At 39.9% G+C, this 12791-nt stretch overlaps 1 protein-coding gene across 1 annotated transcript in view; it reads right to left on the bottom strand.

Annotated features, from left to right (window-relative positions):
* Positions 1 to 224: 224 nt before the first annotated feature.
* The window catches only part of LOC139738209 (uncharacterized), a 30409-nt gene continuing 17842 nt past the window's right edge, over positions 225 to 12791 (bottom strand). The window contains exons 16-30 of the mRNA XM_071648866.1: positions 12343 to 12489; positions 9304 to 9629; positions 8564 to 8736; positions 8097 to 8176; positions 7580 to 7771; positions 7117 to 7250; positions 6283 to 6367; positions 5548 to 5745; positions 4897 to 5034; positions 3930 to 4072; positions 3128 to 3251; positions 2414 to 2559; positions 1550 to 1670; positions 907 to 1157; positions 225 to 458 (exon numbers count right to left, since the gene is read on the bottom strand). Of these exons, the coding sequence (XP_071504967.1) occupies positions 293 to 458; positions 907 to 1157; positions 1550 to 1670; positions 2414 to 2559; positions 3128 to 3251; positions 3930 to 4072; positions 4897 to 5034; positions 5548 to 5745; positions 6283 to 6367; positions 7117 to 7250; positions 7580 to 7771; positions 8097 to 8176; positions 8564 to 8736; positions 9304 to 9629; positions 12343 to 12489 (2424 nt within the window). The 3' untranslated portion in view covers positions 225 to 292. The remainder of the gene's footprint in view (positions 459 to 906; positions 1158 to 1549; positions 1671 to 2413; positions 2560 to 3127; positions 3252 to 3929; positions 4073 to 4896; positions 5035 to 5547; positions 5746 to 6282; positions 6368 to 7116; positions 7251 to 7579; positions 7772 to 8096; positions 8177 to 8563; positions 8737 to 9303; positions 9630 to 12342; positions 12490 to 12791) is intronic.

Genomic DNA, 12791 nt, shown 5'->3' with positions numbered 1-12791 from the left:
CACACACACACACACACACACACACACACACACACACACACAAAATCTCGACTGGAGGTATATATTGCCGTTGAGCGTAGGTTTGATGCATATTATTTTGCGCTGATGGGCAATTCTATTCCAGCATGCCTGCGCTAGTCGTGGATTTCGAATGCACCCCGTTCGGCAGCGAAAAAAAAAATCGATTCTACTGGGTCAACCTCTTCTCTATAAGCCATCGAGTCTATAACCCTTTCGCGCCCACCATATCATTACGTCACTGACAAACAAACTACCAATGGTAATCAAAGGGTTAACTGAGTGTGTAGGGTCGTAGCGCCCTCAACCCATCCTTGGCCTGCTGTGACTTGGGATGCAGTGTGCCGTAGTAGACGTTGAACACGCTCTGGGCTCGCTTGAACTGAAAGAGCGATTTCTTGTACAACTTTAGGTTGAAGAACAGCATCGCCAAGTTAAGTCTAAGTCAAGAAAGAGAAGAGTTACTATTAAAAGTATCAGTCCTGTACTGTATTTTGTTTCATGTTATCAAACTGCGCATGTTTTCTTATAACTCAGCTAGCTGCTATCTAGGGCAAGAAGAACAAGGCTTTCAATGATGGTGTGCCCTCTCTTCTTTTATGGATTTTGTTTAGGTCATTCTCCAAAGCAAATTTATTTCTCATTTATAAAAATGGTGAACTAGTAAATAACAAATCATGTATTCTTCAAACTTAACTACACTGTATCTTGACTAATAAAAGCTTTATTCTAAACTCAGTGTATATGATAGATATAATTATTACATTATTGGTTTCGCATTGTGCATTTTACAGTTACCATGATTGATGCATCAACTTTCTGAAAAGATACTAGATCAAAACTGCCAAATAAAAGAAGACTATAGCACACGATGTCGACATCGTTTACCTGACGGAAGCAACGTCGACATGATCTAGACCGTACGCGTCCACGAGAATAGCCAATGCCTGCTCGAAGAAAACCAATGTGCTCTCGTGGGACGAATCCAAGTCAGTTAGCGCCAGAGCGATGTTGTTCAAAGTGACGGCTGCACGTGGTTTGGATAGGCCGCCACCGCTCCGTTGGGCCTCTTGTAGGTCCAAAGCATGGTGTTGTAGTGCCCTGAGCGGGTAGCCTTGCCTTTGGTAAACCTCCCCGATCTAAAAGGGGGCAACAAAGCTTCACATTTTCACAAATTGGAATAAAACAAGAAATCAATTCATACCATCCAAAGATTCAGAATTCATTCATTTTAATAACTGAATCGTAAACAAGATTTAAAACGTCTAGTCAAACAAAAATAAAACATAAAATTGAATAAAACCTTCATAAATGTCATTCTCATTTTAAAAGCTTGCAATATAATGCTTCCAAAAAAAATGCAAGCAACAGTACTATTGCCTCAGAGCTAAATTAGCTTACAGTTTTGTTCTGTAAGTTAAAAAGAAAAATGTATATCTTTTAACAGATAAAGGAAAAAAAGGCACGAAAATAATATGGCAATTCATGAATCCATTTCGAGTCCACGTATTTCTTTCGATCATATCCTCACCAAGCCGTGAAGGGTAGCGTGCACATGATGTGATTCCGGCAAAATCTGTTTGGCGATCTCTAGCGCCCTCAAGAGAAAGCGATGCGCCTCCAGTCCTCGTGACGTCACGCCATACACCTGCCTGTCAGTGGAGATGAGTTTGAGATGATCATCAGGACAAAGGATGTTGCCAATTAGCGTACTCAATCTTCGTGGCTAGACCAGTGGTTTACCTGAAGAATGAGAATTCTTTGGTGCCATTTACGATTTATAAGAATAGCCTGTATGCAAGGCTTATAATATAGATGTGCAGCAATTGGCCAAAAAAAAAAAAAGAAGAAAAGTTTGATTTGCAAGAGCAGCTTTAAAGAGTCTAAAAACTGAATGGTTACCGCTAGAATGTTATACACCGCGACGGATAGCTGCCATCATAATCTTTTACCCTCTCTTGATACATTCATTACCTGCCCTAAGCATAAATAGCTTTGTCTCGTTCAAAATGCACCTTGAAATAATTTGTTTTCAAATGCAATTTGAGTTGTTACATCACTCACAGCATAATCTACAAAGGCTGATAAAACATTCCTAAGTAAATAGTAAACTTGTTGTCAAAATCAATGACCATATGAGCGACAACTGGTAAGTCGTTGCTCGTGGGATGTTAATCAACATAATGATGGCATAAAGTTATCATAACACTTATATAACGAAATTCCGTTTACAACGGAATAAAATTCAGGCCCCAACAGTATCCGCTCTTTGTCTTCTACCGTTTATTCGTTCTGTTTTATTATAACGACAGTTCGATATAACGAACGGAAACTGCGGGTCCCGAGGACTTAATAGTTATAACCGGAGTCGACTGTAAAAATAGGCAGAAATTACCCCAGACCGGCCAGAGCTCGAATCATCTGGAGTCGCTGATCTGTTGAGGTTGGTTTTGACAGCCGGCAGAGGGCGTCCTCGAAGTAAGCAGCAGCCGCGCTGAAATCGTGCAGCTTCTGACATACCATGCCAAGATCTAGGATATTCTACAAGGGCGGGAAAACCAACGGTGACAGACGATACCACACCATTATCGAACATTATAGAAGAGGAGCTTGCATGAAGAAAATGGCACCGTTGAGCGTCATTTTGTTCTAGTCTCTAGGGGCAAATTGGATGTATCGCTCAATACAGTTTACAATTTTGTATCTGCAGACCGATTACTAGTAGTATAGAGACGTTCAATAATTTCGGTGAGTCATGTAGGGAACTATTTTGTGCGTGAAGGGCAGATAGCTTCACGCCTTCCAAAATGTGCTTTTCTACCTAAAGATTATGTTGCAGGAATAGCTTCAATAAATCAAGTGCACTCGATACACCAAACTTTGCACACACTCATACACACACAGAAAAGAAAACGATATTACCGTTTAATCCCTATCATCGAACACGTAATCGAAAGCATGTATGGGAATACATAAAAAACAAAAAACAAAATCTGATGAGCAGATAACCTTGGTCGTAAGGTCTGACGTGAAATTACCGTTGATACACGCCTTTTTTTCCATCCTTAATGAATTTTGTTAAAGAGGGTTTTGAGGATACCAAATCTACCTTTATGACGTCATGATGTCTGCTGCACATTTTTCTTTCGTACCGCACGTGATGGCACACGTGACAACTGTCGTCAGTCACGTGTTGTTCTTCCAGAATTTTGAGCCGTAGCTGATTCAACCGCCTGTGAAAGGATAGAGGACAACGCGTTCACTAGCAGGAGTGGAAATTAAAGTTCTTTCGGCATCAGCCGCTTCAAATCAGAGATACCCAGTCTTTAGTGTACCGAGCTGGTTTTTGTGTCAGAAAAAGTTACGGCTATGGTGACTTAAACGCAACAGTTTTTTGACAACAAAATTGCATTAGTTTACGAAATCGTGGAAGAAGTATCATTGTCTATCTTTTTTCAAGTCAAATAAACCAACAGGTTTCACGCAGCAATAACGCAGATAGATTACATGGTTTATGACTATTTGGTTTTTATTTTCTGGCTTTTTGCATTCTACTCAATAAAGTTTATGACGTGGGAATGCTGACCTTCCTTTATCATTGAGCATTATAATTCGACGCTTCTCAAATTGAGAGATACAAATTCTTGGTTGAAATCAAACAAATCTCTTTGTCTCATGAAATAGAACTGTAACGCTTCAAAAAGATCAACCATTCTTCTGGTAGAGATAATTAAGGCTTCATATGAAGAAAATAATTGCTTCAAAATGGAAAAAAGAAAAGAAATCCATGACAATTTAAATGCATGGTAATACTTCGGCATCTATGACGGAAAAATTGGACAGGAGACAACTACATGAGTCAAATATGGGAGAAGTTCCTGGAGATAAGACTAACCACTTTTATATCTCACCTGGATATCTTCAGCAGCCCGAGTTCCATGAAGAAGTCTGTGAGACAGTCGAGAAATTCTGCTTTGTCAGTAGTCTCTATAAAGTCGCTGCAATGGTTGACAAATTCCAAGTAAGCTTGACCTGCCTGCTCAAACCCTCCTAGCTGTCAATTTTCATAAAAAACAAAAGGAAACAATAAAAATATGATTCTATCTCTTACCAACCAAGTTCCCGAGTAATGAGCATACCTTAATACCAAATCTGAAAAAAAAACACAGATAAAAAAAAAACACACAGATAAGTGTTTAAATTGTTTGTACCAAAGAAATGGCTTAATACGGTGTTGAAGTAATAATCATGTATTTCATCCATCCTCTGTGTAATTATGTTGCTTCCAGAAATCAATAAATTCTATCATTTTGAAAAAAAAAAAAAACATCTGAGCCCTTGAAAACAAATAGTCGCAGTTTATTCACGTTGCAAGTCAGTTATCCACAAAGTTGTGATTTGAACAAGGTGATCTGTTTACAACACAGTAGGCTTCTAATAATACTGATTACGAATATACCTGGTACCGTACTATGAGATACCCTATCAGAAAGAGAAAATGTGTAGTCATCTTTTGTTTATATTTTGACAAGAAAATAACACCATCTGATTCATTATTTCAAACAATTTCAGTTTCAGGAAAGGTAAGTAGACATTTCATTAGGTTTCTGTTTCTGCTACCAAGAAAAACTGAATTGAGTAATTTTGGGGTTTTGCACCAAGAAATCCTAAACAAACTGGCCAAAACTTGACGGAAATCATCAAGAGAGAGGATTACGCAAAGGATTGCATGTGTACGTGTACTGAATGAATGGTATTGTTACGATATCATTTCGTTTAAACCATTACGCATATCTTTTTTTTTTTTTTTGCTTACAATAATATACTTGTAATAACATTCACGTGGTTGTCATTTGTAAAAAGAGGCCACGCCCTTACCATTCTCCAGGCCTGCACGAGTCGCGCCTTGCCGTCCAGTGTCTTCATGAGCAGCTGGAACGCCGCGGGATTCATGGCCACGCTTTTCAGACGATCCATTTCATTGGCTTCCATCAACAGATGAGGAAGCTCTTCAACCTAATGTTAACAAGAAAGTTACCATAGATGATAATTACGTATGAATGTACTCAATGATTACCATTAAGTCTTTCTGTCCGTCTGTCACTTTCGCTGTCTGATGAAATATACATATCATATTTAAGAAATACAGTTATGAGTATATAGTATGAAGATAAACACCATTTTCATATTCTTATAATAGTAAGGTCATCATCAAGTAGAAAAAGTGGCATTGCACTCGTTACATTTTAAGGAATACTTCTAAATATGTTATACAAGTTATCACATAATTTTATATTTTAATTGTTTTCCTTGTGCAGCTGATGACATCTCATAATCTCATAGTGAATATAAAAAAAAAAACAGACTCCTCATTATGAAACTTGCGGAAAATTATGCATTATTGAATAGAATATTTTGTAGGCCTACCACCAGGTCGCCATTGGGCCACAAACAATGAATATAAAATAGCAAATGTAAAGCGCCCATGACCTGGATAAAATCCCATATACAACGATGTAAATCACTCACGTAACGGTAATTAATGTCTTGCGTCTGGAAAAAGTCGGCCAATTTCAAGTAGGCCCTCTTCTTTTCGGCCACGCTCGAAAGATACTTTCGCTCCACGGCCTGACGCAGGTGGTCGTGGAAGAAGTTAAGGATGCCGTTCCGATTGACCAGGTTCTCTTCCAGCGAGAGGTAGAAGGGGGACCACACTCTCGATGGCACCTGCCACATAGTGGAAGGAAAAACAGAATATAGCCACGCAATTCTGAACAACTCCACCGAGTTTGCTTCTTATCGTTCGCAAGAAATATACACATATCCAAAAATTGACTAAAGAAGTGATTATACAATAGTCACACTAAAATGAATAATCATTTATACTTATATGCATTACAGGAATACTTTCACTCGTGGGGACTGGAGATGAAGCTTGTTCATGGTGGACTGCGGGGTGAATTTATTCACTTAACGGCTGAAATGCATCTCACAGCAGCATCTCCTCTAGAAATTGATCAATGACAGAAGAGAAATGTATAAAAACATCAATAAAAGAAATAATTATATACGGCAAAGGAAACCGCAAAAGATATTCCCAACGTATAGTGTCTGTTCTAAACGTTTCAATCACATTGTGTTTGTTTTCCTCTCCTGAGTGTATTGTGTTAATGGAACGAAACAGTAAAGTAGTATACCTTCTGTTTTATCGCTGCTAACGAGCTACCATCAATCAGATGAATCGTTAGTAGGGCCCATACATACCTGTAGGAAAGTCAGAAGTTCCTGTTCGCTCATCCCCCGGCTGCAGCACCAAATAGCACATGTAGTGTCTCGCACGAGGTGGGGTCTGTGAAAAAAAACAACAACAACAAACAAACAAACGAACAAATCAAAACGGAGGGGCTTATCGCTTTGCACGCATCGTAGGTGAAGTAAAATGGCTTTACCTTTGACTTACGTCTTGGGTTAATAGCGAGCCTAACACATAACATTGGATGGGATGATGCCCTAACATTAGCCTTTGAAAGGAACTATCAATTTGTCAATAAAAGTGAAAGCGTCCATCTATAGATAACGAGGATAAATCCAATACTCACAAGGGAATCAGGTTACGCTTTGTCACCATCTTTTGTCCCCTGATCGCAAGACAAGCAGACAGTAAGGAGAAAAGTGTACCTTGAGAGTGTGGCTTTAGAAAGTCCACGGGAGTTGATTAAAGTTGTCTAGGGCAATTACCCCCTGGACAATTGTTCCCGGAATTGACCCTAACCCTAATCCTGAACCTAATCCTAACCCGAATCTTTACTCTAACGTCTTCACTAACCAGTATTTAACCGTGGGGGGGGGGGGGGGGGGGGTATTAGTAATTGCCATCGGGGAGTAATTGCCCTGACACAGATTGAACTTGCCCACAGAATTAACCATTGCTGAAGGTTGGTATAAGAAGCTTCTCTTCAATCTGCTTAGTGATCACCCCAACCGTTATTTTCTGCATCTTTATGGTGATATACTTTGACTTTCGAGAAAAGGTGAAATCATGAAGACTGACAAAAAACGAGGGAGCTCAGGACAGCTGCGTGCAGTGGCTCAATTTACCTCCCATTTTCGCCAGTCTCGAAGTCAGCTTCCAGGCGCTCCAGTACTTTGACGAAAAGTTCTCCGGGGTCACTGGCTTCGAGATACCGCCTGATGGCGTCTGTCAACTTGAAGAAGTAGCCGTAGATGCGGACCTGAAAAAAATTGGGGAAAACAAAATGCGTTCACATCGAAGACCAGGAATTTGGTTTAAATTGCCCTAAGTAATAGGGCATTCTGAAAACTTTCGTTTCTATTCATCTCCTATACGAACTCCTGCTCAAATTTCGAATCAAGTTCAAATCAGACAAAAACAAGTGCCAGTCCTAGTTTCAAAACTGCTCCTCTTGACGGTTTTCTTTTCCTTCCATCTCTCCATCCCTTCCTCCCCGTCCTTTTCTTTCTGTATTCTTTGTGATCTGTCAAATTTAATCTCATTTCAGTCAAAACTTCAGCATGAGAGGGCGCCCTCTTTTGTTCTCACCTCATCCAAAAGCGCGCGGAGGTAGAGCGCGTTAGACGTCTGCTGTGCGTTGACGATCAGCGCTGTCTGCTCGGCATTCAGCGCTTTCGCGTAGAGCTGCAGGTAGCACGTGATGATTTCCCCCTTTTCGGAAGAGTTCAAAAGTTGCACCCGATAGACTGGCCAACCAGCCGCTTTGACCGCCTCAAGCGCCTTCACAGGAGGGAAAAAAAAAAGAAACAAACATTGATTAACGTCACACCTCCACTGTCATAGCAAATACTGAAATTGATTATTTCTCCCTTTTTTGAAGGGGCACTAAAAACATATATTATGACCATTAACTGAAAAACAATTGTATGAAGATGATAATATTATGGTAACTGCCTGTATTACAAACATATTCTTTTAAATTGAGGTGCTGTTTAGCAGGTGTAATTGTGCGTCATTCTTTAGTTGAGTCATGTCAAGGACATACTTCATTCAATGGGAGCAACCAAGCTGATCCAAGAGTTTGATAATGATGTATTCAACTTACCTTTCCTGGAAGGGTTGAGAGGAGCATGAAGACATTTTCAGGCAGCTCTCTGGGTAACCAGGTTAGGTCCTGCTCATCACCTACATCACACAACCAAAAATAATGATAATCATAATGAAAATAGCAAAAACACAAATTTTAAGAAGAAACGCAAAAACGAAACGGATGATAGAAATAACAAACATTATAACAACAATAGCAATGGTGACGACATTACTGGTATTAATGATAATGATAATGACAATGTTATTGTTGTAGGCCTACGTGATTAGTAAGAGTAAAGGCCATCGCACACTAATAGACTTTCGGGCGCACGACTGACTGACTTTGGATCCGAAATAAATCACAATAGCCTCAGAATAAACTCGCTTGCTTATTTCAGATCCAAAGTCGTTTAATGTGCGATCGATGGCCTTTAAGACGCACTTGAGAAATAAATGACGTCACAGCTAGATTCCTTTCCTCACCTGTGCCCCCAGCTCCTGAATCCAGCTGGTTGAGAGCATCCAGTACCAAGACCACCTTCCGCCCGAAGCTTCCCGCTACTGACAGCCACTTGGGGAGGTCCTGGATCAGCATCTTATCCACCGAGGGGATCGTCATATCAAGTCCGAAATGCTCCTTCAGTTCCTCGTACAATCTGAGGAAATTGTTATCACAGAGTGAAATAGTTTCATCGTCATTAGAACCACATGTGTAGGCGGTCATGTGAGATAAACCGAGTTTAATTAAAACAATGTTAATACATAAATTGTTTTACATAACATTATACCCTTTATGCTGAATCTAATAGCATTTTCATACACTTTATCTTATTGAATGAAAAACCTTTTTGTGCGTTTGATGGATTTCATGATTTTAACCATGCGAAATACCACCAGTATTATGGATTGTATCCTAATCAAAAATTCAACAACAGCTGGAAACATCATCTACTTGTCTTGGAGTATCATTCTTTGTTCATGCCTCTATCACGTATCTTTCCGAACGTGATGATAGCAGATGTCATGACCTCAGAAAAAAAAAAATGCAATTCAAAAGTTATCATATCTTTGATTACATGATTATATGATTATTTGAGGGATACGCAACTGATGGGTTTGTTTTTAGTAAAAGAGTAATTTTCAGACTTCATCATTTTTCTTCTTATGCATAACTGTACTTCGGAAATACTATTTGCTTTAAAATACTGAGTAAATTCCGTTACCTCCTAAGAAGACGAAAGTGTGAGGCGCTGTCCGCCGAGCTCCCGATAAAATGCATGAAGATGAAATCATCGGGATGTCGCTCCTCAAATCTGCCACACCAGTTTGCGACCAGGGCTGACTTGCCCGAACCAGACTCGCCTAGAATTACGAATGGCATGCTTGGACTTCCGGCGAAATATTCATCAATTTTCTCGAAGTATTCCGAGCGACCGATGTACACTCTTCGGCGAACATCGGCGAAAGACTGGTGGGCCTCCCGTTCACGCTGAAGAGGCGTGAGCTTGGAGCCGAGTGGGAACTCAGTATCGATACAGCGTTCTAGATCCTGTGGATAGTGCAGTGAGGAGCTTCATTGAATACATCTTATTTACTCAATTGACTCGATATGAACTGACAAAACTCGAAAGTTTCTATGGAACATATGTAAGAATTATAACAGCAATACGACACAGTGTAACTGGTTTGGAAATCAAATAATATATCACCATCTTAACCCTAAAAAGACTGGGGGGCCTAAAAGCCCCCCCCCCCCCCCCCCTCGACATTTCGCGCGATTACTCTGCAACACGCAATGCTCTCGCCGCGATGCTCTATGACTTTTTTCTTTCGAGTTTCCCGCAGATTTTGACACCAAATTTGTGACGCCCGGGGGTACGGTTCTGAAGTTACATAACTTTTTGAACATGCACGTGAGGCCGAAAATGGCTCAAAAATGTGATTTTGTGTACAAAGTCAATGCATTTGAGTTTTTTCACATGGTTCATATAAATATGCTTATTTTTACTCTCAATGGCTAAAATAAATTTGTTTTAGGAGTATAATGCTTCAAAAAGTGTCTGCCACAAATTTTGTAAAAACAAACAACCAAAAAAAGTCGAAAAAACAAAGAAATACATAAGAAATTCATAGAACAATAGAATAACTAAGAAATTAATCTTGATACCAATTTTTTTTTCAAGTACATTTGCTAAGAATGCCACAAAGAATAATTAGACCAAAAATCAGCACTTTTGGAGCTTTATTTACTGATTTAGGTCAAAGAGTCTGATTTCTCGCATAAATTAGCATAATTAATCAAAATAAAATAAAAAAAGACTATTTTGGGAAATTTAAATATACGATCTTGTAGATTACATCGCACACTACCATTGTGCAAGCGGCGATCGCGTGATCCACGGCCGAGATCTTAAGGGGGGCCCTTTAGCCCCCCCCCCCCCAGTCTTTCGAGCTACCAAAATAGCCCAGTCTATCTATCCATTGACCAAATCGCATAGCATTGATACTATCTCTCGGTTGGTTATTTCGAGAGTAAAATTTGTGATACACGATACGATAACGTAAGGAAATAAGCAACCCATTTACAAGCGAAACATGAAATCAACATCTATTCAAACAGTCACACGTTTTGATACGAATATCTAAAAGATGGGACAGCCACCAATTGAACTTTTTAACCCTATAAGGGGCCGGGCTTTTTTAACTATGCTCAGACCGGGGGGGGGGGGGGGGGGGGTGGTGGGAAGGGGGGATGGATTCCGCCCCCCCCCCCCCCCCCCCAGATCTCGGCCATCGGTGGTGCGATCGCGATGAAATTTTGCATGCGTAAGACCCACGTCAAAATCTACAAGATTGTGTCAAAAGATTTTTTGAAACAATCAATTTCTAATTCAAATTTCTTAATTATGCAAATTAAGCTCAAGATCATATTTTAGCCTAATTAAAAGCACTGAGAGTGTAATTTTTTATCTGTAAATCTGTTTTAGCATATTCAACAATTGTTCATCACAAAAAATTCCAAAACTCATTTCAATTCTTATGTATCTTATTGTTTTCAGAATTTCTTATGTATTTCTCTGTTTTTCAACTTTTCTTTCTATGTTTTTTCATTGGAAATTGTCAGTGACCACTTTTCTACCATAATTACCACAAAATTAATCAATGAAAGTGATTACTTGTAAAAATAGTCAGGTTTTTATGACTTTCATGACAGAGCACTGTTTTTCATAGGAAATGTACACAAAATCACAAAATTGTGCCCGTTTTGGGGCGACATTCCATTACAAAAATGGGCGTGGCTTCGCAAAAGCATGCGCGGACATTGCAAATTTCGTCTCAAAAGTTGCGCGAGACTTGAACGAAGAAAGTCAAGAAGCCTCGCGATGAGCCCTTCTCACGTTACAGAATTATAACGCGAAACGTTGAGGGGGGCGGATTCCGCCTTCCCCCCCCCCCCGGCCCTTTTAGGGTTAAAGTAAAATATGTAGGCGTTAAGAGTAAAAATATTGATATGGCATAGATCAAGAGAAACGACAGATTTCAAGGACGTTTCGATTGGCTGTATGATCCACTGTCATCAGGGAGGTGAGAAGCGTCTCACCTCCCTGCTGTCACTGGTCAAACCCCTAAAAGTGATCTTCTCTCGGAAATAACAAAGATTTGTTCTGCACGGGAAGAATTTTGGGACTGATCTTTGATATTTCTAATTTAAAAGCCTAGGACGCTCACTGTTTAACGTAGTGCAAACTGCATCAAGAGTATGGTAACGTTTGATACGGTTTCATTTTGATAAACAGTATAGTTTATAACTACTTGGCATTCTGTGTTCATGTTCTAACAACAGTTACTAATAGTAAAGGATTCACAAACATTCACACATATTACATAAAGAGCAGTGGCGGATCCAGAGTGGGGGGGGGGGGGGGGGCGCATCGGGTGCGCGCCCCCTCTTTACTTGTTGTTAAAACAAAAGAAATAAAAAGAAAAAAAATGAGATAAAACCCGGAAGTAGCGCCAGAAATATTGTTTGCGGCCCCCCCCCCCCCCCTAACGAAATTGAAGAGTGACACACATATACACACTACACACACATACAGAGGCCTATATACCACGCACGTATTATACGTACGCTCAGGCACGAGACATAAACTAAAACACCCACACACAAACAACACACAAGCAGGCACATACTGCAGTACTTAAAAACACAGCCATTACTACACTAAGATTATGTAATAAAGACAAAATAATGACAGATTAACCTGCTGAATGAGCGCGGACACTTCCTCCGGAGATACGTAATGCCGGACAGGCATCCCTGACTCGATGACGGTCTGTCGCAGGGCTCGCTGCTGATCGATTTTCCACTCGGGTTCATGTCCGTCTTCGGCCATCATTGTTTCCTTGGACTGTGAGAATCAAACCAGTGGACAGTGGTCAGTCTTTAGTGGTAGGCCTATTATGGGGAAGCTACTTTGGTTTGTCGAAATCTATTTACCAAATGACTGTAATAGCATAGACAGTGGCCATAATTATATCAGAGACATGCATTATAACATTGGCCACATAAACACTTTCACCGAAGGGCATTCATTTCATTTCATTCATTCATTCATTCATTCATTCATTCATTCATTCACTCAGTCATTCGTTCATTCATTCATTGATCTATTAATCTATATATCGCTCAATCTCTCAATTTTCTGTCAAA

Source organism: Diadema antillarum, unplaced genomic scaffold (assembly GCF_040938485.1).
Source record: "Diadema antillarum isolate AM-2024a unplaced genomic scaffold, OU_Dant_1.0 seq00000730_RagTag, whole genome shotgun sequence".
In the NCBI taxonomy this organism is placed as follows: Eukaryota; Metazoa; Echinodermata; class Echinoidea; order Diadematoida; family Diadematidae; genus Diadema; species Diadema antillarum.
The sequence above is the reverse complement of the archived record's forward strand: the minus strand, read 5'-3'. Positions and strand labels throughout refer to the sequence as shown.